We start from the raw sequence: 24082 nt of genomic DNA, 5'->3' as shown, positions 1-24082 counted from the left end.
GGGGCGGTTGTCCCTCAGCCTAGCCTGCACCCTCTACAATCTGGGACTGCTGGCTCTCACCAGCTCGCCTGCCTGCCTGCCTGATTGCCCCTAACTGCTTCTGCCTGCCAGCCTAATCACCCCCTAACCACTCCCTTGCCAACCTGATCGATGCCTAACTGCTACCCTGCCAGCCCGGTTGCCCCCAACTGCCCTCCCCTGCAGGCCTGGTCGCCCCCAACTGCTCTTCCCTGCTGGCCCTGTCACCCCTAACTGTTTTCCCTTGCCAGCCTGGTCGCCTCTAACTGCCCTCCCCTGCCGGCCTGGTTGTCCCCAACTGCCCTCCCCTGTAGGCCCGGTCGCCCCCAACTGCCCACCCCTTCTGGCCCAGTCACCCCTAACTGCCCTCCCTTGCCAGCCTGGTCACCCCTAACTGCCCTCCCCTGCCAGCCTGGTCATCCCCAACTGCCCTCCCCTGCTGGCCTGGTTGCCCCCAACTGCCCTCCCCTGCAGGCCCGGTCACCCCCAACTGCCCTCCCCTTCTGGCCCAGTCACCCCCAACTGCCCTCCCTTGCCAGCCTGGTCACCCCTAACTGCCCTCCCCTGCAAGCCTGGTCATCCCCAACTGCCCTCCCCTGCTGGCCTGGTCCCCCCCAACTGCCCTCCCCTGCTGGCCTGGTCACCCCCAACTGCCCTCCCCTGCAGGCCTGGTCACCCCCAACTGCCCTCCCCTGCCAGCCTGGTTCCCCTCCAACTGCCCTCCCCTGCAGGCCTGGTTCCCCTCCAACTGTCCTCTCCTGCAGGCCTGGTCACCTCCAACTGCCCTCCCCTGAAGGCCTGGTGCCCCCAACTGCCCTCCACTGCAGGCCTGGTCACCCCCAACTGTTCTCCCGTGCAGGCCTGGTCTTCCCTAATTGCCCTCCTTTGCCAGCCCAGTCACCCTAACTGCCCTCCCCTACAGGCCTGATTGCCCCCAACTGCCTTCCCTTGCAGGCCTGATCCCTCTCAACTTCCCTCCCCTGCTGGCCTGATTGCCCACAACTGCCCTCCCCTGCTGGCCATCTTATGGCAGTCATCTTGTGTCCACATCTGGGCAGCCATCTTGTGTGTTGGAGTGATGGTCAATTTGCATATTACTTTTTTATTATATTGGATGTTAGTGGTTGTGATGTGGTATCTGATTGTGGTAGGTACATTTTTTAGCTGATTGTTGTTGCACCATTACTCACCTTTGGGACTCTTAACTTGACACAAAGACTTTTGACTATTGGTGGAATGGATTGATTAACCTGTGCAGATTTGGGAAAAAAGCGTACAAATTTAATTTGCTTTACATGATACTAGCTTCTTAATAAGGAAATGAAGACCAGGAGAAATTGTTAAACCTCTGTGTTTTTGTGGGTTTGATGCAGAGTGGATGCAAAGATATAAGGGCAAAGGGTATGAGCTAAGTAAGTATACTAAAGTAGAAGAAATTGTGTAAGACCTTTTGTTGTTGTTGTTGTTCTGGCCAGAATCCTTTTATCTTTGGCGATAAAGATGCTCCTTTCTTCCCAATATAGGGCGGGCACCTCTCACATGAAAGTTTTATAATCTCTTTCAGGGGTATAGGGCAGAGGGTATGGGGGTCTATCTGGGAATTAGAGGGTCAGAGAGAGACCTTTTTGTTTCTGCTATTTTCTTAAAATTCTTTAGCTTAAAATATTCTGTGTTGCTACATTTTGGGGTAGGATGTCCTGAACTCCATATATCTAAGTTGTATGATACAATTAAAAAACAATAGCCAGTCACAAAGGATATTTGTGAGAATTGTAGATCATTTGATAAAGACCTGTTACCCAGTACGTACCTCTGTGTGTGTTTTTTATTGTCATAGAAAGATAGTGCTTGGTATTATACTAAGTACTTAATATGGAAATAATTCATATTGTTATCTGAAGTAATTGTTATCTTGATGTGAAGTAAAGCTGCTTTAATATTGAAAGGGGAATTTTAGTGTACAATTATATATTACTAGAGGCCCGGTGCATGAAATTCATGCACCCGGGGGGGGGCGGGGGCTCAGCCCGGCCTGCACTCTCTCACAGTCTGGGAGCCCTCTGGGGATGTCCGACTGACAGCTTAGGCCCGCTCCCCCAGTCGGACATCCTTAGCGCTGTCATAGAGGTGGGAGAGGCTCCCACCACCGCTGCTGCGCTCACCATCTGTGAGCTCGGCTTTTGGCTGAGCAGTGCTCCACCTGTGGGAGTGCACTGACCACCAGGGGACAGCACCTGCATTGAGCGTCTGCCCCCTGGTGATCAGTGCACATCATAGCAACTGGTTGTTCTGCTGTTTGGTTGATTTGCATATTAGCCTTTTATTATATAGGATCACTGATATTTTAAGTGTATTGTTAGAATATTGGTAAGATTAATAAAAGTCAGAATTAGAAAACCTAAGCAATCAGCTTTTTGGAAAATTATGACTAAATAATATATATTATAAAAAATTAATAGTCAATTCTTTAAATCCTTACCTTAAAATATTACATTATAGCCCTTGTCAGGTGGCTCAGTTGGTTGGAGCATTGTCTCATACACCAAAAGGTTGCAGATTGGATTCTTGATGGGGCATAAGGGGTGCATGTGGGAGGTGGATGATCGATGTTTCTCTCTCACATCATTCTTTCTCTCTCCCCCTTCCTCTTTAAAGTCACGGAAAAAATATCCTTGTGGGAGAATTAAAATATGTACACACTTAATCCTAAAAGATTCAAAATTTATTCAGATGTATATGAAATAAAATGTCATTTAAGGGCTTCTTTCACTCTCCCCAGTTTTTCTCCCCAAAAAGATAACTTTTGTCAGTAATTTGGAGTGCAACTTGATATCATTATACACTGTACGGCATGTACCTTTAATATATAGGGTGGAGCAAAAGTAGGTTTACAGTTGTTTGTGTGGAAAATCATGCAATAATTTCTAAATAATAATACAAGAATAAACTATGTTTTGCATACTTAACAACTGTAAACCCATTTTGTGACATCTTTGTATTAAGGCACTAATCAGTAGTAGTCATTATTTATCATATCCCCATGTTTTCTTTGGGAAAATTAAAACAGAACACAGAGAATAGTGTAACATTTGTATTCATTATTCTAAATCGCTTGTTTATTTTGCTACCTTTTTTTTTTAATATATATTTTTATTGACTTCAGAGAGGAAGGGAGAGGGAGAGAGAGATAGAAACAGTGATGAGAGAGAATCATTGATCTGCTGCCTATTGCACACCCCACATGGGAGATTGAGCCTGTAACCCAGGCATGTGCCCGGATGGGGAATTGAACTAAGACCTCCTGGTTCGTAGGTTGATGCTCAATCACTCAGCTATGCTGGCCAGGTACTACCTGTTTTTTAAGGAATAAAACAAAGTTGAAATTTCTAATATGTATTCAAAACAAGATAAATATTTTATGCATTTAAATATTCACGAAAATTATATTACTCTATTTCATCTTTTTTTAACATTCTTTTTCCACTCAATAGCTATCTGTTGTTGATGTATACAGTATTTGCTCATTCTGAAAATTTTAAATTTTCAAGTTTTTTCTTTTAAAAATACTTATTTTTTAAATTATGTAGTATTTAGCTGTGTGCATTAGGAAAACTCAAATTAACTGCATTCTGAAAAATAAGTTTCTGAGATTTCCTTTCAACAATACTTTTGAAACAGATAAACTTACTTCCTGTCTCTCAGTTTCCTGTATCCATGGCAACCTCTGTTTTACACACTGACTGTGGAGGAACTAATGTGAAGAGTGGTGTTTCCTGAGCAAACTGTGACTTTAAAAGAAAAAAAAGTTGGAAGGGTGGAGGTCAGTGGTGCCACAGAAAGAAATGGAGTTTAGAAATTTCTCTCTACAGATTTAGAAAGAAAAACTTTACCTGAATCAACCGAGTGTTAATGATATGAATGTCCTATTCTTGGTAAGACTATTTATTTAATATAAGCTGTTAGCTGAAACAAAAAAAAAATTTGGTTTGTGAAAAACGGTAGTTTCAATAGAGTTTAATTGTCTTATAATGAATTTGTATTTTTATAGTTTATAATGTTACTTAGTTGATATTAGACTTTAAGTTGATAAAGGGACATATTATATCCAAAGACCATTATTCCTGCATCATCATTTGTTACTTTTGTTATAGTCAATTGTAATATTTTAAATGAACTTAGCAAATATTTTATTTTGCAGTTCATTAAATTTGAGTTATCATTTTGTCAGTGGATTAATGTGCTAATGGGATTGATGTGCTAATAACCCTAGAACATATTCCAAATTCATTATTTTATGCTATCATTGTAGTATAACTTATGTGTATTTAGTATTATTGGTTGCTTCTAAATAAAAATAAAATAGAATACAGAATTTCTGGTATTATAAAACTTTCATTTTAAGAACATTTTTATGATTTAAAGTTTTACCTTCTCATAGCCCATTCTGATAGAAACAGAAAAAGCAAGAACAGGGCTATGTGTAGATTACATTTTTCTCTGCCTTGCCTATGACCCTTTCTTCTTGTTACCTGTAATCTTGCATTATTAATCCATAAGGAGATACTTGCTTGTGTGTCTGTTTGCCAGCTCTGCACTGGGAGACAAATTAACTGCCATGACTTAGGCCTTTCAAGTATTCCTAGGAATTTTTCTGAAATTACAGTTTTTCTGTACCTGGCTGAAATAACTTAATTCATATAAATAAAAGTGAATTAACAGGGCTTCATTCTCTTGTAGCTTTATATTAGAATAATGCTGGCATTGTGTGTGTATATCCAGAAGCCTTTGTTTATTTGAGGCACCTCTATTTTCTATATCTAAATAATAATTTTATGAAACATCTGGATCCTGGAATATTTGAGGGGCTTTCCAGTCTTTGTAATTTATATTTACAGTGTAATCAATATCCTTTGTTCCAAGAGGAATATTTAATGATCTAGTTTCTGTTCAGTACTTAAATCTGCAAAGGAATCACCTTACTCTCCTTGGGAGTGGTACTTTGTTGGCATGATTGCTCTTCGGATAATTGATTTATCTAACAATAACATTTTGAGGATATCAGACACAGGCTTTCAACATCTTGGAACTTGTATTATTTGTACCTAGAAGGTAATAATTTAGCACAAGTACCATCAGATGCTTTTGAAGTACTTAAGAGCCTTAAAAGACTTTCTTTGTCTCATAAAAGCAATACAGTCCTTTGCATTTAAAGGACTTGTCAACTTGGGATATTTGCTTCTGAAAAATTCAAGAATTAAAAACATTACTAGGGATGGGTTTAATGGCTTAACAATCTTAAACATTTGATCTTAAGTCAGAATGATTTAGAAAATTTAAATTTTGACACATTTAGATGTTAAAAAATTTAATTTACCTTAACTAAATTAGAAGTAGAATAATCAGCATTGATAACAATACAGTTGAGAACATGGGAGCATATTTGAAGATCCTTAATCTGTCATTTAATAATCTTACAGACTTACATCCAAGGGTCCTTAAGCCATTGTCTTCATTGACTCATCTTCAGGCAAATTCTAATCCTTGGAAATATAACAGCAAACTATTGGGCCTTCGCAACTAACTGGCTAGCATCTTCAGCCATTACCTAAACATCTATTGTCAGAAACCCCCCATCCATGCGTGGCAGAGCATTGCATTATATTAAGTGGACTGACTGTACAGATTGCGATACATCTTCGACAAATGTAACCAGAGTTTGGGCTATAAAATCTCTTCATATTCATCACAAGACTACTGCGTTAATGATGGCCTGGCATAAAGTAACCACAAATGGGAAACATTTGGAAAACACCGAGAACATTTCTATCGGGGAACAAAGTTCACCTTCCAGTAGATTTTTTCAAGAGAATAATACCTTTGCTAATCCACTAGAGGCTACTGCAGTGTTACCTGTGAAATTACAGCTTGCTTCTTCTGTTAACTTGAATTTGGAAAAAACCAGCGCTCTACCAATTGATGCTGCTTCAGTGTCAGGAAAGACATCTCTAATTTGTACACAAGAAGTTGAAAGGTTAAATGAGGCTTTTGACATTTTGCTAGCTTTTTTTATCTTAGCTTGTATTTTAATCGTGTTTTTGATCTACAAAGTTGTTCAATTTAAACAAAAACTAAAGACACCAGAAAACTCAGGGGAAAATAGACTTGAATATTACAGCTTTTATCAGTCTGCAAGGTATAATGTAACTGCCTCAGTTTGTAACACTTGCCAAAATTCTCTCGAAAGCCCTGGTTTGGAGCAGATTCAACTTCACAAACAAACTGTTCCTGAAAATGAGGCACAGGTCATTCTCTTTGAACATTCTGCTTTATAATTCAACTAAATAGTGGCTGTAAGAAACTTTAGTGCCATGGACATGAATAAAACGGAAGCTTCCATGTAGAATTATAAGCTTTATTTGGATATATAATGAATTACATGAGCTTAGCATTAATAAATAATGTTTTTAATAACTTGTGAATATCGTATTTATTCAGCAAATATTTTCTTTGATAAGCACTGTATTAAGTATTAATAATAGCTAACATTTTTCTGTACCAAGCACTCTACTAAATACTTGAGATACTACATTTAATCTTTAAAAAGCCTTGTAAGGCCTGGCTGGTGTGGCTCAGTGGTTGAGTATCGACCCATGAACCAGGAGGTCCTGGTTCAATTCCCTGTCAGGGCACATGCAGGTTACGGGCTTGATCCCCAGTAGGGGGCGTGCAGGAGGCAGCTGCTCAATGATTCTCATCATTGATGTTTCTATCCCTCTCTCCATCTCCCTTCCTCTCTCTGAAATCAGTAAAAACATATTTTTTAAAAAATGACTTGTAAGGTAGTGCTGTCTACATTTGACAGATCAGGAAACCTAGGCAGAGTGAGTTTGAGAAACTCCCACATTCGCACAGCTTTTGACACTTTCTAGGTCTGTCTGACTCTAAAGCCCATGCTCTTAATTTCATGCTACACTGCTGCTTAGGTGCTAAGGTTATAATTGTGAAAAACATAAGCACAATTCCTATTCTTGCTAGAGCTTAAAATCTAGAGGAGGGAACACGTGGTTACTATACAATACTTATTTACAGTTTACTATATATATACATATATAAAATATATATTTTATTGATTTTTTACAGAGAGGAAGGAGACAGATAGAAAGTTAGAAACATCAATGAGAGAGAAACATCGATCAGCTGCCTCCTGCACGCCCCCCACTGGGGATGTGCCCGCAACCAAGGCACGTGCCCCTGACCGGAATGGAACCTGGGACCCTTCAGTCCGCAGGTCTGACGCTCTATCCACTGAGCCAAACCGGTTTCTTTATATTTTCTTTATATTTTGTTTGAGATCTCATGGAGCAAAAATTTTTATGTTGTAATGTAGTTTCCTCATGTTTTGGCTTTCAAAACCCCTTATCTTCATTCATCTCTTTTCATCTACGAAAGCCTCCTTAAGCGCTGTTTTCGAGTCTTCTAGAATGGGGACCTGTGAAATAATAGAAAATACTTTGCACTTATGATCCTCCCAGACCTTGTCCAATGTATATCTTTATCTGGATGTTCATTAATATTCTTTAATAAACTGATAAACCTAAGTATTTCTTTGAGCTGCTCTAGCAAATTAATGGAACTCAAGGAGGGTGTCGTGGGAACCTCTGATTTATAGACAGTTGATCAGAAGCACAGGTATAGTGTCTTTATCCCCCCATTGTCCCCCCACCCCTACACTCATGCCCTCACCCCCCTGGTGTCTGTGTCCATTGGTTAGGCTTATATGCATGCATACAAGTCCTTTGCTTGATCTCTCCCCCTCACCCCTAGCCTTCCCTACCTTCCCTCTGAGGTTTGACAGTCTGATAGATGTTTCTTTCTTAGGGTCTGTTTTTTATCAGTTTATGTTGTTCATTATATTCCACAAATGAGTGAGATTATGTGATATTTATCTTTCTCTGACTGGCTTATTTTACTTAGCATAATGCTCTCCAGGTCCATCCATGCTGTTGCAAATGGTAAGAATTCCTTTTTTACAGCAGCATAGTATTCCATTGTATAGATTACCACAGTTTTTTAAACCATTCATCTGCTGATGGGCACTTAGGCTGTTTCCAAATCTTAGCTATGGTAAATTGTGCTGCTATCAACATAGGGGTGCATATTTCCTTTCTGATTGGAGTTTCTAGTTTCTTCGGATATGTTCCTAGAAGTGGGATCACTGGGTCAAATGGGAGTTCCATTTTTAGTTTTTGAGGAAACTCCATACTGTTCTCCACAGTGGCTGCACCAGTCTGCATTCCCACCAGCAGTGCACAAGGGTTCCTTTTTCTCTGCATCCTTGTCAGCACTTGTCATTTGTCGATTTGTTGATGATAGCCATTCTGACAAGTGTGGGATGGTACCTCATTGTCGTTTTGATTTGCATCTCTCTGATGATTAATGACTTTGAGCATGTTTTCATATGTCTCTTGGCCTTCCTTATGTCCTCTTTTGCAAACTATCTATTTAGGTCCGTTGCCCATTTTTTGATTGGGTTGTTTATCTTCCTTTTCTTAAATTGTATGAGTTCCCTGTAAATGTTGGAGATTAAACCCTTATCGGTGATAACATTGGCAAATATGTTCTTCCATGCAGTGGGCTTTCTTGTTGTTTTGTTGATGGTTTCTTTTGCTGTACAGAAGCTTTGTATTTTGATGTAGTCCCACTTGTTTTTTTTTTTTTTGTTTTTTTTTCTTTAGTTTCCATTGCCCTAGGATCTGTATCGGTGAAGATAATGCTTCAGCATATGTCTGAGATTTTGCTGCCTGTGGATTCCTCTAATATTTTTATGGTTTCCCATCTTACATTTAAGTCCTTTATCTATTTTGAGTTTATTTTTGTGTATGGTGTAAGTTGGTGGTCTAGTTTCATTTTTTTGTATGTATCTGTCCAATTTTCCCAACACCATTTATTGACGAGACTGTCTTAACTCCATTGTATGTTCTTGCCTCCTTTGTCAAATTCTAATTGAGCATAGTGGTTTGGGTCGATATCTGGGTTCTATATTCTATTCCATTGTTTTATATGTCTGTTCTTGTGCCAGTCCAGGCAGTTTTGAGAACAGTGGCTTTGTAATACAGCTTGAAATCTGGTATTGAGATTGGTCATGTAACACTGTTTTCCAGAGCACATTATTTTCATTTTGGTCTGAGCTTTGTGACATACAGCACTTCCCAGGAATTTAACTCCAAGCCACAAGAACCTTTTCATATAACTTTAATAACATAAGTACACTCGGCTTTACAAAACCTGTCCTGAAGGTATATATACATTCATGATTATCCTGTAATTATTTATTGCATAGCTTTGTTTTCAACAATGTCCAATATACACTGAGTGGCCAGATTATTATGACCTCTGAATGGGCCTATTAGAGGCCTGGTGCATGAATTTGTGCATGGGTGGGGTCCGGCCAGCCTGGCCAGGGTGAGAGGACATGGGCGGTTGGCCGAACTCCTGGTTGATGGGACAATTTGCATATTAGCTTTTTATTATATAGTATATACACTGAGTGGCCAGGTTATTATGTGTTCAGAGATCATAATAATCTGGCCACTCAGTATATACAGTGGTAAGGTCATACCTGAACCTCATAATTACCAAATTCCTTATAAATTCTTTTACTTTCTTTTTACAAAACAAGAACCAATCTGTCAATTGAATTCTATAAACATGCAAAACAAGCATTTCTTGGGCTTCTTCAATGGAATGTTTTTCCCAAATAGTTCCATACAGTCTTTGATCACCTCCTTTTTTAGTGGAGCCTTAGTATGTCTTCATTTGGCAATGTTTCTTTCTTAAAGCAGCCTTACTCTTGAAAATCACATAATATGGCAGTTTCTTTTCATAGTTAATTGTAGTTATTTTTCATTGTCTTAATAATCACCTTTTCTCCCTTGTGTATGTACATTAAAAACAGTTTTTTAGGGGAATGGTTTATAATATAAAAGCCTTTGTAAGTATCATTGTTGAGTGTAAAAAATTCAGTTTTCATTTTAAAATAACTTAGTGAATTTCCACTCTGAATTTTTTTATTCCATTTCCTTTCCAGTATTTGTCAGGGGTATTAGATTTATTAATGCACTTTCCCATGACCATGCAGAGAATTGCCCTGTAGAAAGGATATATGTTTCCATTTAAATGACAAAAGTATTTGCAGTCTTGGTCCTGGAAAAATATTTAATGTGTGTGGGGGAAACAAAGCAAACTAATTTTAGTGTAAATGTCACCACTTTTGTAGCCTCTGATATGGTAGAAATTTTGTAATAGGACTGATAAATCAAGGCTTTCTTCTGTTGCCATTTTCTTTGAATAAACTTGTTTTTTGCTAAATTCTATTAAACAATATAAGTAGAAAAGTATGAGTAAGAGGATATTTTATTTGATTGTGGCTCTTAGTGCTTAAAAATTTATTTTCTTAAATTACCCTAATTGCACTGATCTATATTTAAGATATAATGATGTGAGAGTAACTTCAAATATTAAGTGTGATGTACAGATAGTGTAATTATGGTCTGGTTAGATCAAAGAAAATTCTGAAGTGATTTCTTTCTTTCTTGGGCCTGCTACTATGAAACACTGTAAATCAGCAATTTTATATTATGAAACTGTTCAGAAAAGGTAACTGAAAATTTTGTTTTTTTCTGCATGACTGTTTTCCTTCTACCTCCAAGGGAATGGAGATGTGATAGAAATATGTAAATCCATCACAGAGAAGTAATTTAAGTCACATAATTTATGATGAAGGATCAGTTATATAAATATGGAAATGTAAAATGCTCACTAGAAAAATACTAATAAAACTTGGACAAGAAGAAAGAAACTAAAGTCCTGTTTACATTCAATCTAAGTTGTTTGTTTAGGGTAGCCAAATGAATATTAGAATATTTCATTTATATGTGCCCTTGGGGATTAAAATTTTTTCTTTATCTTTCTAAAGGCATTTTGTTTTCTGAACACCTATGTTTGGAATCATAATCATACAGCAGGACAGAAATAATTTTAAGCCTATATATTTTTTTTAAGGGAGGTAAATAAGCATAAAAAAGTTGGATTTTCTTAAAGTACGTCTTTTTATAAAACAAGGAAAAATTATTTTGCATGAAGTTTCTGCCATTCATATACAGATAGATGTTTTTATAGACCCAGAGAATGCCTTAAAATATCATAGCTTTAGGAAATACTAAGTCAAGATTAATGTGCATTTGACTGAAAAGACAGATTACTGAAACCGTGAAATTGTTTTAAAAGATCAAATGTCTTTCCTTACTGAGCACAGTGTTTCATGTTCTCACCTATTTATTTAATGTTTGTGTGTGTGTAACATCACTTACCACATACTTAAAAAACAAAACTAGCAGATCTTTGAGAAGGCTTGTCTTTTTTCTGTAGTGTCTTTGTAACTTGTGTCTATGCAGATAAATTAATATATCGGCCAAGTATGTACAATAAGAAAAGGAAAAGAGTTTGTGATAAGTAAAAAGGAAGAAAATGTTCTGGTTACTAATATTTTTCCTTTTCGATTTTACTTTTATTCTCCTCCTTTACATTCATTCTTCTCTTATCCGTGGTGTTAAATTTTCCTTGCATTTTCTCAAATGACTATTTCAGAAATAGAGTCTAACACAGCTAACTTTCTGTTCCATTTTCTGCCTCATGTCTAGTGTAGAGTAATAAGCTGTAATATGTTATCTGCAACTCAGTTACCCATGCTTGTAATTTAAAAAAGAAATAAGTAAAAACATTCTGAAAAGAAAATGAGCGAGGACTTCGGGGATCATTAATTCCCATGATTATTTATTGAGTGTTCACATTATGCATAATGGTAATCTATGAAACATAAAAATGTTGACATAACATATAGGCTCTGCCTCATGTTACTTATAATCTTAGGGAGAGCAGGCATGAAAAATTAAAGGGCATTAGGAGAAGCCCTTTAGGAGAAGATAGTATAAAAGATGCCACATTAGTTGCATGCCAAATGGATAGTGCAGGGGTTTCAGGTTACTGGACATTCAAAGGACAGAGTGCTCACTTACAGTGGGTTAAAGTGGTCAGGGAAGGCCTCACGAAGGAAGGGTGAATGAAGGTGAAGAGGAAATGGAGGGAGAACACTGGAGGAGCAGGAGGGGAGTAAGCAAATGGAGTCCAGAACGCTTACATCCAGGTGGTGCTGACTTAACCGGTTGAAAGCGGGAAGGAAGGGTAATGCAAAGTGCCTTTGCAGGGGTGGGTTTGATAGAGATTGCAGAGGTTCTTGGTGGCCCTTGAAAGTTCTTAAAGAAGGAGAAAGAATGAAACTTAAGAGACTGCAGCAGAAAGCACCCATTTGCCTCCTTGAAGCCCTCAGTAATAAGGAAACAATCAGTTGGATCCCATTTAACATTGTGAAATTAAAAAAAGTTTATATCAAAATTGGGGGTTCTTTAGGAGGAGCTTCTGTCCTAATGCAATCAATGAAAGATGAGTTAACTTGAAAATTCTAAGATCCCATGTCTCTGGGGGCCAGAGATGAGAGTTTGAGAATAATAATTGGCCAGTGCTTCTTTAGCACTAGCCAGGTGACAGGATTCCTTGACTTCAGATAAGTGCCAGTTAATGAGTCAAAAATACCTATAAGAACTAGGAAAGGCAGTTAACTACTCAAAATATCATAATGATTTAAAACAAAGAAAGAAAATCTCATTTGTTGTTTGATTCCTTTGTCCTTCTTGCAGACTGTTAGTTCATAATCAACTCCTTAGCTTCCACAGTGCTTTCCTCAGTTTCTCACCTCTAAATCATACAACAGGTAGCATTCACAAGTGCAACACACTTCCCTATGTGCATTCAAACTTATGTGCCCTAGACTTTAAGCTTCCTTGAGTTTCTGAGTTCTCTGAGGGTGGCCGCCTTGACACATTTTGTGGACTCATAAAATGTTGACTAAAATGAATGAACTTAACTATGGTGAGCTATTCATTAGGAAAGGTTGGCCTGGCTAATATGACCACTTTTTCTAATCACATCTTTCTTTATACATTAATTGGTATTTTGGTGTTAGTACACCTCCTGTATTAAGTTTTGTCTAGCATATTCAGTAATCACATTTTTTTTTTTTTTTTTTTTTACTGTATTGTAGAAACAAGCATAGAATTTAGCTAATCTTTTCAGGACTAAATTGCTATGTCCTAGTTAATGTGAAATATCACTTATTAAGCACTGATTTGAGGTGTTAAGAACTGAGTGAAATATAAAATTACATGGTTTCTCTGGCTACCTTCACTTTTCCACATTATACTTGACAATGGATTTGAATGAATGTGCATGAGAGGACAATAAGAGGATAATACACCGAGAAGAATTCTAATAAAGTATTACTCATAACTCAAATAACACATATGAAACAAAATACTTGAAGTGTTTTTCAAAAGAAAATACAACCGAAAGTAATATCTTGTTGTATTTAAAGAGATAGTGAATATGAGATTATCTGAGTACTTGCCTTTCATCATTTCCCCCTTTTCCTCCAAACCTATTTCCATTTCATTCCTCTGAGGGTTTATAGCTCTCTTTTGACTGGTTCATTTTAAATGTCTGATCACATATTAAAGCATTTTATTCAGATAAGTTGTATATTATAAAAAAAAGTTGATTCTTAATTTATAGAAGACAAGGTTGAGAGTATTGTGAATAAGTGAAGCAAAGACTAATATTCAACACTTCATATTGAATACTGCCTAAAAGAACTAGATTTTTAAAGGCTTCATTTTGAAATGTTACATTTACACATTTGGAGGGAACACTTTTATAATACTTACAAAAGGAGAACAAGAATATATAATTTCTTAATGCTTATTTTATTTCAGTATGTGTTCTATATGCCAGGAAAGTACAAGCCCCTTGTGGCTTTTTGAGGGTTACTTTTCCCAAACTGCTGAGTGAGTGGTAATTGAGGTATATCCTTTCGGTGTTTTTTGAACTTGAATGCCTTGAAGATAATCATTGTCTAACTTCTCCTTTTACTCATCCCAGAATATGGCTTCTCCCTTTCCACTCTTTTTCTTCAGTCCTCCTTTTCTAGAATTAACTCTTCCCACTCAAAGCCAGTTCCCATGCTTTTCCACTCCAGGCCATAGTCATTTCCCCCCTTTCTGAACTGGATGTCTGTGCCTCCTCCCCTCTGGCACTTAATAGGTACTCCAGGGTGAGCATGGTGTCTCCTATTTACTGGTCTTCACCCCCAAACTCCAGCTAGATCTCTGCCTCCTGTGACCTTTTCTGAGCAGCATGTCACACTCCAATGAAAAGAATGACTGACCGAGCAACTGACTGAGGCTGCCTTACCTCCCTTCCTTTATCCCTACTGGACAGTCTTCTTCCAAGCCTGTCACTTCGGAGAGCTGGAAATCCAGTTGGAGGCAGAGGAGGGGAGAGAGTAAATTCCAGTGATCACACGACTGACTTCTCTAAGTCTGAATAAGCATGTGCCAGGGCTATAGTTTTCTCTCTGAAGAGCATGGACAGGCTGAGCAGACCATTGTCCTCTGGCCTGTGTCCATTCTGCTTCTCTGAATATCATTATCCATTCTTTTGTTGTTGTTGTTAATCCTCACCTGAGGATATTTTTCCATTGATTTTTATAGAGAGTGGAAAGGAGGGGGAGAGACAGAGAAAGACCAATGTGAGAGAGCCACATGGAGTGGTTACCTCCCACATGCGCCCGACCAGGGCCATGGATCGAGCCTGCAACCGAGGTACATGCTCATGATCAGAATTGAACCCAGAACCCTTCAGTCCATGGGCCGGTGCTCTATCCACTGAGCCAAACCTGTTAGGGCTCATTATCCATTCTTGATTCTAACTTTTTAACACCTTTTTTTTTTTTTTTTTGTCATCATTCTTTCTTTCTTTTGGCTTTCTAGAAATCTCAAGTTCCTGAATGCATTAGATTTGCCTCAGAACTTTTCAAGGTTTATTCTGGTTCCAGCAGTGTCATCTAACAGACTCATCATTTATGAGAAAGGGGTGAAGTTACTGCTTTTGGCAAGAATTGTGCAGTCAAAGTTTATTTTATGCTGCAGTCTATCAATATCTATTCTTAGACTTAAAGGCTAAGTCTTATAAATGCTCATGTCTGACTTGAAGCCTAATGCTATAGAATTGCTGCATTATTTATAATTCAGCATATTGCTAATTACTTTTTTATAATGTTATATAATAAAGATATAACTTCTTACTTTCTCTTCAAAAACATGTGCTCGTGGTGGTAGCACCAACATTGATCAATATGATAATTTGATGTAACAGACATAATCAAATGAGCTGACTGTCAAATTATACATTTTTATCTCTCTCTAATATACTTTCTTGTAATTCACATTCACCCACGTAGCAGAACACAATCATTTCCTATGTGTTAGGAAAACTCACGATGAATCCTTTGAGAAAACATACAGTATTCAGAAATTCCATTGATTTCTTGTGAAATTTCTTGGTGCTTGGAGGTGATGTGAGTAAAAAGGCAGCTGCCTGAGTGAATTCTTCCTAAATAATATTGACACCAGCCCTGTAGAGAGCCTTGAAAGCTGTAGTTAGAGGGTTTTTGTATTTTTCAGCTGATTGAGATCAGTGGTTGATAGAATGCCGGGTGTTCAACAGGAATCTCAGGCCCTGCCTGCTTAGCATGCTGGGATGGATTAGTGGTGAAGAACTCCACAGTGAGAGGGGGAAATGGCTTTATTTCCTCCCATGTGTTTGCCATCCCCGACTCCAGCCTTCATTTTACAGACAGGGAGACCAATACCTCGAGAAATAAGTTAACTTCAGTAGGATTGCACAGTTAGTAGCTGAACTTTTAGTGAAGAGTTTTGGTTTTTTAATTTTCATTCCAGTGTTTTTCAATAAGTCCTAATAAGGTAGACCATATGTTTGTTTCTTTAGAGATTTTTTTAGTCTTTTATAAAGGAAATATATTAACATCAAGAATATATACTCAAACACTAGAGTTTTACATGCAGATTACAATGTATTAGAATGATATCAACTGGTTATTATTTGCTCATGTGGTGATTTCGTTTTCTAAAATCAGATCACATTTGAATGTATAGACAAAGAGTTTTGACTTTACAAAGGTGGGAATGTGGCCCAAAGTGTGATGACTTTGGGAACTACTTTACTGAACATTTTAAAAATTAGTTATGCATGTTAGTGCAGTATGAGAACACTGTGTCCCTGATAGAAATGATACTATAAGTTCCCTGGAGACAAAAGTTGTAATTTATTCAGTTGGTTTTAAAATCAAATATTATAATTTTGTGTCCCAGTGGATGGGTATGTACTCCCACTTTTTTAAAGTCAGGTTTATTAAGGTATAGTTTACCTGTAGTAAAACCTTTTAAGCATAGTTTTAGTAAATGTAACCACTACCAAAGTATAGAATATTCTGATCACGTCAAAAAGTTCCCCTGTGTTTTTGCCTGGCAGCCACTGACCAAATAAGTAATTTGGTCTTTCTGGAAAGTCACATAAATGGAATCATACAATATGTAGCCTTTTGAGTCTATTTTATTTCTTAGTGTAATGTTTTTGAGATTTATCTAAGTTGTTTCATATATCTGTAGTTTGTTCCTTTTTATTGCTAACTACTATTCCAATGAATTAGTGTTCCACAATTTGTTTATCCACTCACTAGTTGATAGACATTTGGATCATTTGCAGTTTTGGATTTTATGAATAAAGCTACTATAGATAGTCACATACAGATCTGAGGGTTGGTCTTGGGTAAATACCTGGGAATAGGATTGCTTGGTTATAATGGAGTGTGCTTAACTCCATAAAAATTGCCAATGTGTCTTCCAAAATGAATGTGCCATTTTTTATTCTTACTCGCAATGTATGAGAGGTCCTGTTGTTTCTCAGACTTTCGAGCACTCAAATTATGTCAATCTTCTTAACTTTACTTTTATTAAAATCTCATTGTGGTTTATTATTATTTTTCTCATTGTGGTTTTAATTTGCATTTCTCAGATAACTAATGACATAGAACATCTTTTTAGTTATTGATATATGACATCTATATATATTATATACATACTAGAGGCCCAGTGCACGAATTCGTGCACCAGTGGGGTCCCTCGGCCTGGCCTGTGGGATCAGGCTGAAACTGGCTCTCCAACATCCCCCGAGGGGTCCCAGATTGCAAGAGGGCATGGGCCAGGCCAAGGGACCCCACTGGTGCACGATTGGGGCCAGGGAGAGATGCGGGAGGTTGGCCAGCCAGGGAGGGACCGTGGGAGTGCTGCAGGGCGTGTCCAGACCATCTCGCTCAGTCCCAATTGGCCAGACCCCAGCAGCAAGCTAACATATCAGTTGGAGTGTCTGCCCCATGGTGGTCAGTGCGCATCATAGCAAGTGGTTGAGCGGCCTTAGCATATCATTAGCATATTATGCTTTGATTGGTTGAATGGCCGACTGGATGACCTTACACTTAGCATATTAGGGTTTTATTATAGAGGATATATTCTTTGGCAGAATCTCTGTTCAAATATTACCCATTTTTAAATTGAGTTATTTGTCTTACTGAGTTTTCATCTGGTTCCAAGTCTTTTGTCAAATACATGTTTTACAAATGTTTTTTCCTAGTCTGTGGCTTTTCTTTTTCTTGATAGTGTCTTTAGGAGAATAGAGATTTTTAATCTTTAACATTTTTGTATTTTTATCTTTTTAGTTATAAAGTCAACACAAGACTATAATATTAAGTTAAAGAATATTATAAAGCATCTCTTTTCTATCTAATCTACCTTTCTAGTATCAAAGCACACTAATAATCTAGTGAAAGAGAAGTCTTAATATATGTACAATGTAGAATTTCTGCTTTAAGAAATATATTTTGAAAATTTTCTTTGAATTTTAGAACTAAAATTTCTCTTCATGTTCAAGAGGATAATTAGAAAAAAGAAAACCTATTGAAATATTTCAGTTTAACCTGTTTTGCTCTCTTTTTATTCTAGTGTTATCCAAGATAAATTCTGTGGAATTATAAACATTTCAGTGGAGGGCCTCCATGATGTCATGACGGAAGATCCTGAGACAAGAACATATAAAGAGTAGGTAGATCATTTAAGTAATTGCACTTGACAATACTTGGGGGGGAGGGGTAATTAATTATATCCTGCATGAGTTTTGTTCACTATCATCATATAAAAACAGAATAGCAACTGTTTTAATTTTGTCTTCTATAAAGAAAAAAAAATTATTTTGCTTATACTATTGTTTATTTTAAGATCAGCTTCATCTTGTTATAGCGAAATTCTAAATTGGGCTTTTTATCTTAATTATCATTTTATGATTTGACATTAACTTAAAAAAACCCAAGTGTATATTAGCATATAAATTCCTTTTTAAAGATTTTTTTTTAATAGGTTGGTTTTTTTCCATCTAACAAAGTTTCTTCCCCTTTTAGGCAAGTTATGGGGTAAAGGAGATGGACAAGCATCCTGTTGTTGTATTTGCCTGGTGTAAGCATCACTGGCACTTTTAAGATACTAGAGGGTCACATGGTACTGGACTTTTTTCAAAGAGAATATTTAAAATTGTTTTCTTTGGGAGAATAGTTAAAATCATGTTATTAGGAATGCTGATAATCTCATATTTACATAGTTATTAATTTGAAATTCTTTTAAACAGTCAATCATTTTTATCCTTTTGTAGTTAGTAGAATTGCTTCAACTTTTCTCTTATTACTGTTGATAAAGGACACGTTTCATATAATGATAAGCAGGGCATTATGAGATTCCAGGCCACCTTGAGGTTTCCTCAGTAATGTATTGAGCCCATTTTCCCATCTATAGCAAATGGGAAAGATTGCTGTTTGAATCATATTTTGTTGAGAAATATTGAAAAGCAGATATATGTTGTTGAATCTTATTAAACATACTAGAGGCCCGGTGCACGAAATTCAGGCACTGGGGGCGGGGGAGAGGGTGTCCCTCAGCCCAGTCTGCATCCTCTCCAATCTGGGACCCCATGAGGGATGTCCGACTGCCTGTTTAGGCCTGATCCAAGTCAAACATCCCTCTCACAATCCAGGACTGCTGGCTCCCAACCGCTCGCCTGCCTGCCTGCCTGCCTGCCTGCCTGAATGCCCTTAACCACTTCTGCCTGCCAGCCTGATCACCCCCTAACCATCCCCCTGTCAGCCTGATCGACACCTAACTGCTCCCCTGCCAGACTGATTGCCCCCAACTGCTCTCCCTTGCTGGCCCGATGGCCCCCAACTGCCCTTCCCTGCCGGCCCGGTCACCTCCAACTGCCCTGCCTGCAGGCCTGTTCCCCCCCAACTCCCCTCCCCTGCAGGCCTGATCGCCCTCAACTGCCCTCCCCTGCAGGCCTGGTCCCTCCCCTGCTTCTGAGAAACACCATCCGAAGGATGTAAAGTTCCAGTATGGTGATAAACTTGTCCGTGTATTCTAAAACAGTATGGCCCATATCCTGATGGCGATGCAATATTTGCATCCATGGAAGCAAAAGCAAAAGAACTATTTATGGAACTAATATTTTCCTTGAAATTTTTACTGTCAGAATCTTCGTTTGTCATTAATCTTTTTAAATATGCCAGGTATTCTGGAAAATGTATATCATTTGGACAGACTTTACCTTTGCTACAACATTGAGTAAATTTCCCATCAGATGGTTTTTCATCAGAGAAATTTAGTGATAGGCAAAATTGACATCTAACAGTCATTGCACCACTACTATGTTCGAGAATTGCATCCTCACGTACTCCATTTTCGCTGAGAAGGCAGTTCCTACCAGTATTGGTAGTACTTGTTGATGACTGTTCTTTAGACATATTCTGTCGTCACCACCGCCTTCTTTCAACTTCAAAGGACGTTGGTCTTTAGACATTTTCTGTCGATGATGCCAGCTTTTTTTGGCTTCAGAGCTACGTTTTGCCAATAGTAGCTTTTCAGATACATTCCATCACAGGCACCACCTTCTTTCAAGATGAGATGCACGTTGGTCTTCAGACATTTTCTGTCGATAACAGCGGCTTCTTCTGGCTGCAGAACTACGTTGTATCAATAGTTGCTCTTTAGATGTAGTCCCTCCTCCCTGCTGTCACGGTCTGAGATGCAGGTGAATGAGAGTCCTGGCTGTCAGGCCGCTGAGAGCTGTCTGACCAATGGCTGATTCTGGCTGATTCTGTGGGGGTGGGACTTCCTCCTCCCTGCTGTCAGAGTCTCTGTGGGGTGATGACTAAGCAAGCATTCCACCAGGCCGCTCATGCTGCCCGCTCTCAGTGGCTGCCCCCCCGGGACTAGAGGACTCCTGCGGGGCTGAGAGGACTGGGCGCCGCCATCTTGTGGCTATGGGTGCCACCATCTTTGTGACGGAGTGACAGTTATTTTGCATATTATCCTTTTATTAGATAGGATACAAATAAAATGTGTCAAGCATGTAACTTTACTACAAAATGTAAGTGAAACCAAGCTTTCTTTTTATTGTTTAAAGTATTACATATATTAGTACATATATCTCCTTTTTTTCCCCATTGACTTTTCTCCCAGCCTCTCCTACCCCCTGTTGCATGCCCTCATCCTCCTCCCCCGCCCCCCCAGTGTCTTGTGTCCATTGGTGTGCTTATATGCATGCATACAAGTCCTTTGGTTGATCTCTTTTCCCCTTCCCCAACACTCCCCAGCCTTCCCGCTGTAATTTGCTGTAAAAGTCTGTTCAGTGCTTTACTGCCTCTGTATCTATCTTTTTGTTCATCAGGTTATAATGTTCTTTATTTTCCATAAATGAGTGAGATCATGTGGTATTTTTCTTTCATTGCCTGGCTTATTTCACTTAACATAATGCTCTCCAGGTCCATCCATGCTGCTGCAAATGGTAAAAGTTCCTTCTTTTTTATAGCAGCGCAGTATTCAGTTATGTAGATGTACCATAGTTTTCTAATCCACCCATCTGCATTGGTTAGGGACCTATGAGTCTGAGTAGTTACTGAATTCCACTCTTCTACACTAGGAAACAGTGAGGTTTGTTCCCATCAACTTGATACACTAGACCAGGCGTCCTCAAACTACGGCCCACGGGCCACATGCGGGTGTTTTTGCCGTTTTGTTTTTTTACTTCAAAATAAGATATGTGCAGTGTGCATAGGAATTTGTTCATAGTTTTTTTTAAACTATAGTCCGGCCCTCCAATGGTCTGAGGGACAGTGAACTGGCCCCCTGTTTAAAAAGTTTGAGGACCCCTGCACAAGACACTATTCATTCTGGTCTCCTTGGCACCAGTGTTGACTAAGTGGGAAACTGCATTTCTGTCATCTCTGCTAATGGTGAAGAGCAGTGATGCAGATATTCAAAACAAAATGATTTATAACTGTCCTGCAGGTACAGGTGCCATAAGGGACCAGTTCCTTGTAGCCTAGTGGTTATGTCATTTGGAGCATGAAGTTGATTGTTACATAATCAATAGAGCTTTAATGATGTTATGTTTTAAATTATTGCTACTGTTATGAAACATGCATAATAATCTACAGACAAGTGAAATTTAGTGGTAAAAGAAGTATTAATTTTAAGTGTTTGTAAGTATCATTTTTTTAGAAAGACATAAAGGGTACACCTGACTGCCAAGTAATATATGGTTCAAATTTTGCTTATAAATAAATATCTTAGAGTTTACTACCTTAAATGCTCAAGTAAAATGCTCTAAATTTTTTTGGTGTAGCCCTTTTTAAAGTGAGATATTGTTTTGTAATTAAATTTTTTTAAACTTATAAATCTAATTCATCTAGCTATTCCTCACATTTTGGTATATAAAGGCATTAATGTTGTCAGTGATTTTGAGGATTTGTTTTTAGTGTGTTAAAAACTTAAAAATTTCTTAAAAACATTTCTTAAAAACTGTAGCTGTATGTTGATGTCTCACCTTGAAGAACCAAAAGCAACAGAAGATGAAGAACCACCCACAGAACAGGATAAGAGGAAAAAAATGGTAAGTTACAAAGGTAGCTTCTAAAAATTTGGGAGAACCATATATCATCATATTCTGTAGGCTTGAAAATATCTGTTAGTCCATTCCTCTATCCCTTATTGCAAAATTAAGGTAAGCTAGCTGAGCTTTGAAATTGGGAGTTTATTCCTGAAACAGATTAATTTTATTCCTTGATATGAAATAATTGTTTATTGTCTTAGCAGAGCAGTGGGTTTGTTCTTTTACTCACAGAAAACACATGTCCCTCAAATCGTGTTTAAGTTGTAATGCTGATTCTTTTGTTTTGAGAAGATTCACTGAAGTTGTTTCATTCCAGGTTATTTCTTAGATTTTTTGCAATGAATTTTTTTGGATATACATCACAGACATTTATAAAAATGCCTTTGAATGAATTGCTAAATTGTTTAGAAAACTATTACTTCTTACTATAGGAATATAATAAGAAAAAAGAATAAAGAATGAGAAATGTAAACTATCTTTTCTTTTTTTTTTAAATCCTCACCTCAGGGTATTTTTCCATTAATTTTTAGAGTGAGTGGAAGGGACGGGGAGAGACAGAGAGAGAAACATCCATGTGAGAGAAACATCAATGTGACAGAGACACATTGATTGGTTGCCTCCTTGCAAGTGCCCCGACCAGGGCTGGGATTGAGCCTGTAACCGAGTACGTGCCCTTGACTGGAATTGAACCCAGGACCCTCCAGTCCTCAGGCCGACGCTCTACCTACTAAGCCAAACCGGCTAGAGCTAAAATATCTTTCCTTTAAAATTATTTATAATCTTGAATTTTTTTTTAAAGATCACTCAAGGATATTTTTCCTATTGATTTCTAGAGAGAGTGAAAGGAAGGGAGAAGGAGGGGAGAGAGTGATAAAGAGGTACATTGGCACACAGTGGCAATAGAGTACCATGTACAAAGCATTGATCTTTGTAATTAGTATTTCCTCTGTGAGCTTGAATATCTGCTCACAGAACCTGTCTTCTGGTGATGATGAAACATACAAAAGGCTGGCATCGGACACACAGCTTTACCTAAGGCTGCTTTTATAAAAGTAGTGGACATTTCAAATGGTAGATTTAATATAACTTTCCTTACAACTGAGACCATCAAAAGCAATGTTAAACTTCCCCAAATTTAGAAATACAGAGTTTCAGTGATTAATTTAGCTCTTACAACCTGCAGAGTTGCAAGTGACATTAAAACAATCCAAGAGGATAGTAAGAAATGAATTTAAATAATCCAGCTGAGGTATAATGAAGACTCAAATTGATAGCCAGGCATCCTCCTGGGTTAGCAGTTCTTTTTGTTGTAGGGCTACAATATTAATAAAATATAGTTTGAGATCCAGAGGTTAAGATCTTTCACAGTGGCCACATAATAGTAATCAAAAGATACTGGAAAGAAAATTATCTTGAAAATGCCCTTGGAATTAATTAAAGCGATGGCTTCTGGGTTTTGTTTTTAGTTGAGATTTCAGATTAATTGCCTACTGACATCAGTATTGTTCTTGAGTATTACAAAGCAGGCATCCTCATTATTTCTTCATTATTTACTTGCATTGTTACCAGAAACCTTAATCAGGACGAGTTCAGCAACTTTGCTACTGTTCCCTTGGAAACTTCAGCAGTGTGGCATTGAGTCAGAGTAAATAGTCTTCGTAGTTATAGGTGAAAGATGTGGCCTAGTTTGGGAGAACTTATTTTCAGTAACTTAGATATCATTCCAGTGACCCTTAGACTGTCTTCTTGGCAGTTTTTCCTACTTTCATTCTCACTTTTCCCTTCTTGCAAAGCATTGTCCTACATAAGGAAGTTCCTATTTTGAAGAGGTTTATTTTTATTATATTTTTATTGATTTCAAAGAGGGAGCGAGAGAAACATCAATGATGAGGGAGAAGCATTGATTGGATGCTTCCTGCATGCTCCACACTTGGGGATGGAGCCCGAAACCCGAGGCCAGAACGTTTTCTGTTGATTGTTATCTTTAGAGAGTGGAATGATGGGCTATTTTTAATTTAATTATTTTTCTTTTGTTTTTCAAATATAC

The 24082-nt window shown here is 38.0% G+C and overlaps 2 protein-coding genes across 2 annotated transcripts in view; both read left to right on the top strand.

The window, feature by feature from the left end:
* The window catches only part of IPO11 (importin 11), a 143910-nt gene that overhangs the window by 117978 nt on the left and 1850 nt on the right, over window positions 1–24082 (top strand). Inside the window, exons 28-29 of the mRNA XM_008161859.3 lie at window positions 18045–18140; window positions 21951–22035. Of these exons, the coding sequence (XP_008160081.1) occupies window positions 18045–18140; window positions 21951–22035 (181 nt within the window). The remainder of the gene's footprint in view (window positions 1–18044; window positions 18141–21950; window positions 22036–24082) is intronic.
* Window positions 4495–6478, top strand: LRRC70 (leucine rich repeat containing 70). The gene is given in 9 exon segments (XM_008161858.3): window positions 4495–4696; window positions 4699–4920; window positions 4923–5012; window positions 5015–5098; window positions 5101–5200; window positions 5202–5302; window positions 5305–5367; window positions 5370–5596; window positions 5598–6478. Coding segments are annotated over 9 exon segments (1842 nt in total). The 3' UTR covers window positions 6351–6478.

The sequence above is a fragment of the Eptesicus fuscus genome, chromosome 4 (assembly GCF_027574615.1).
Source record: "Eptesicus fuscus isolate TK198812 chromosome 4, DD_ASM_mEF_20220401, whole genome shotgun sequence".
NCBI classification, from domain to species: domain Eukaryota; kingdom Metazoa; phylum Chordata; class Mammalia; order Chiroptera; family Vespertilionidae; genus Eptesicus; species Eptesicus fuscus.
The sequence above is the reverse complement of the archived record's forward strand: the minus strand, read 5'-3'. Positions and strand labels throughout refer to the sequence as shown.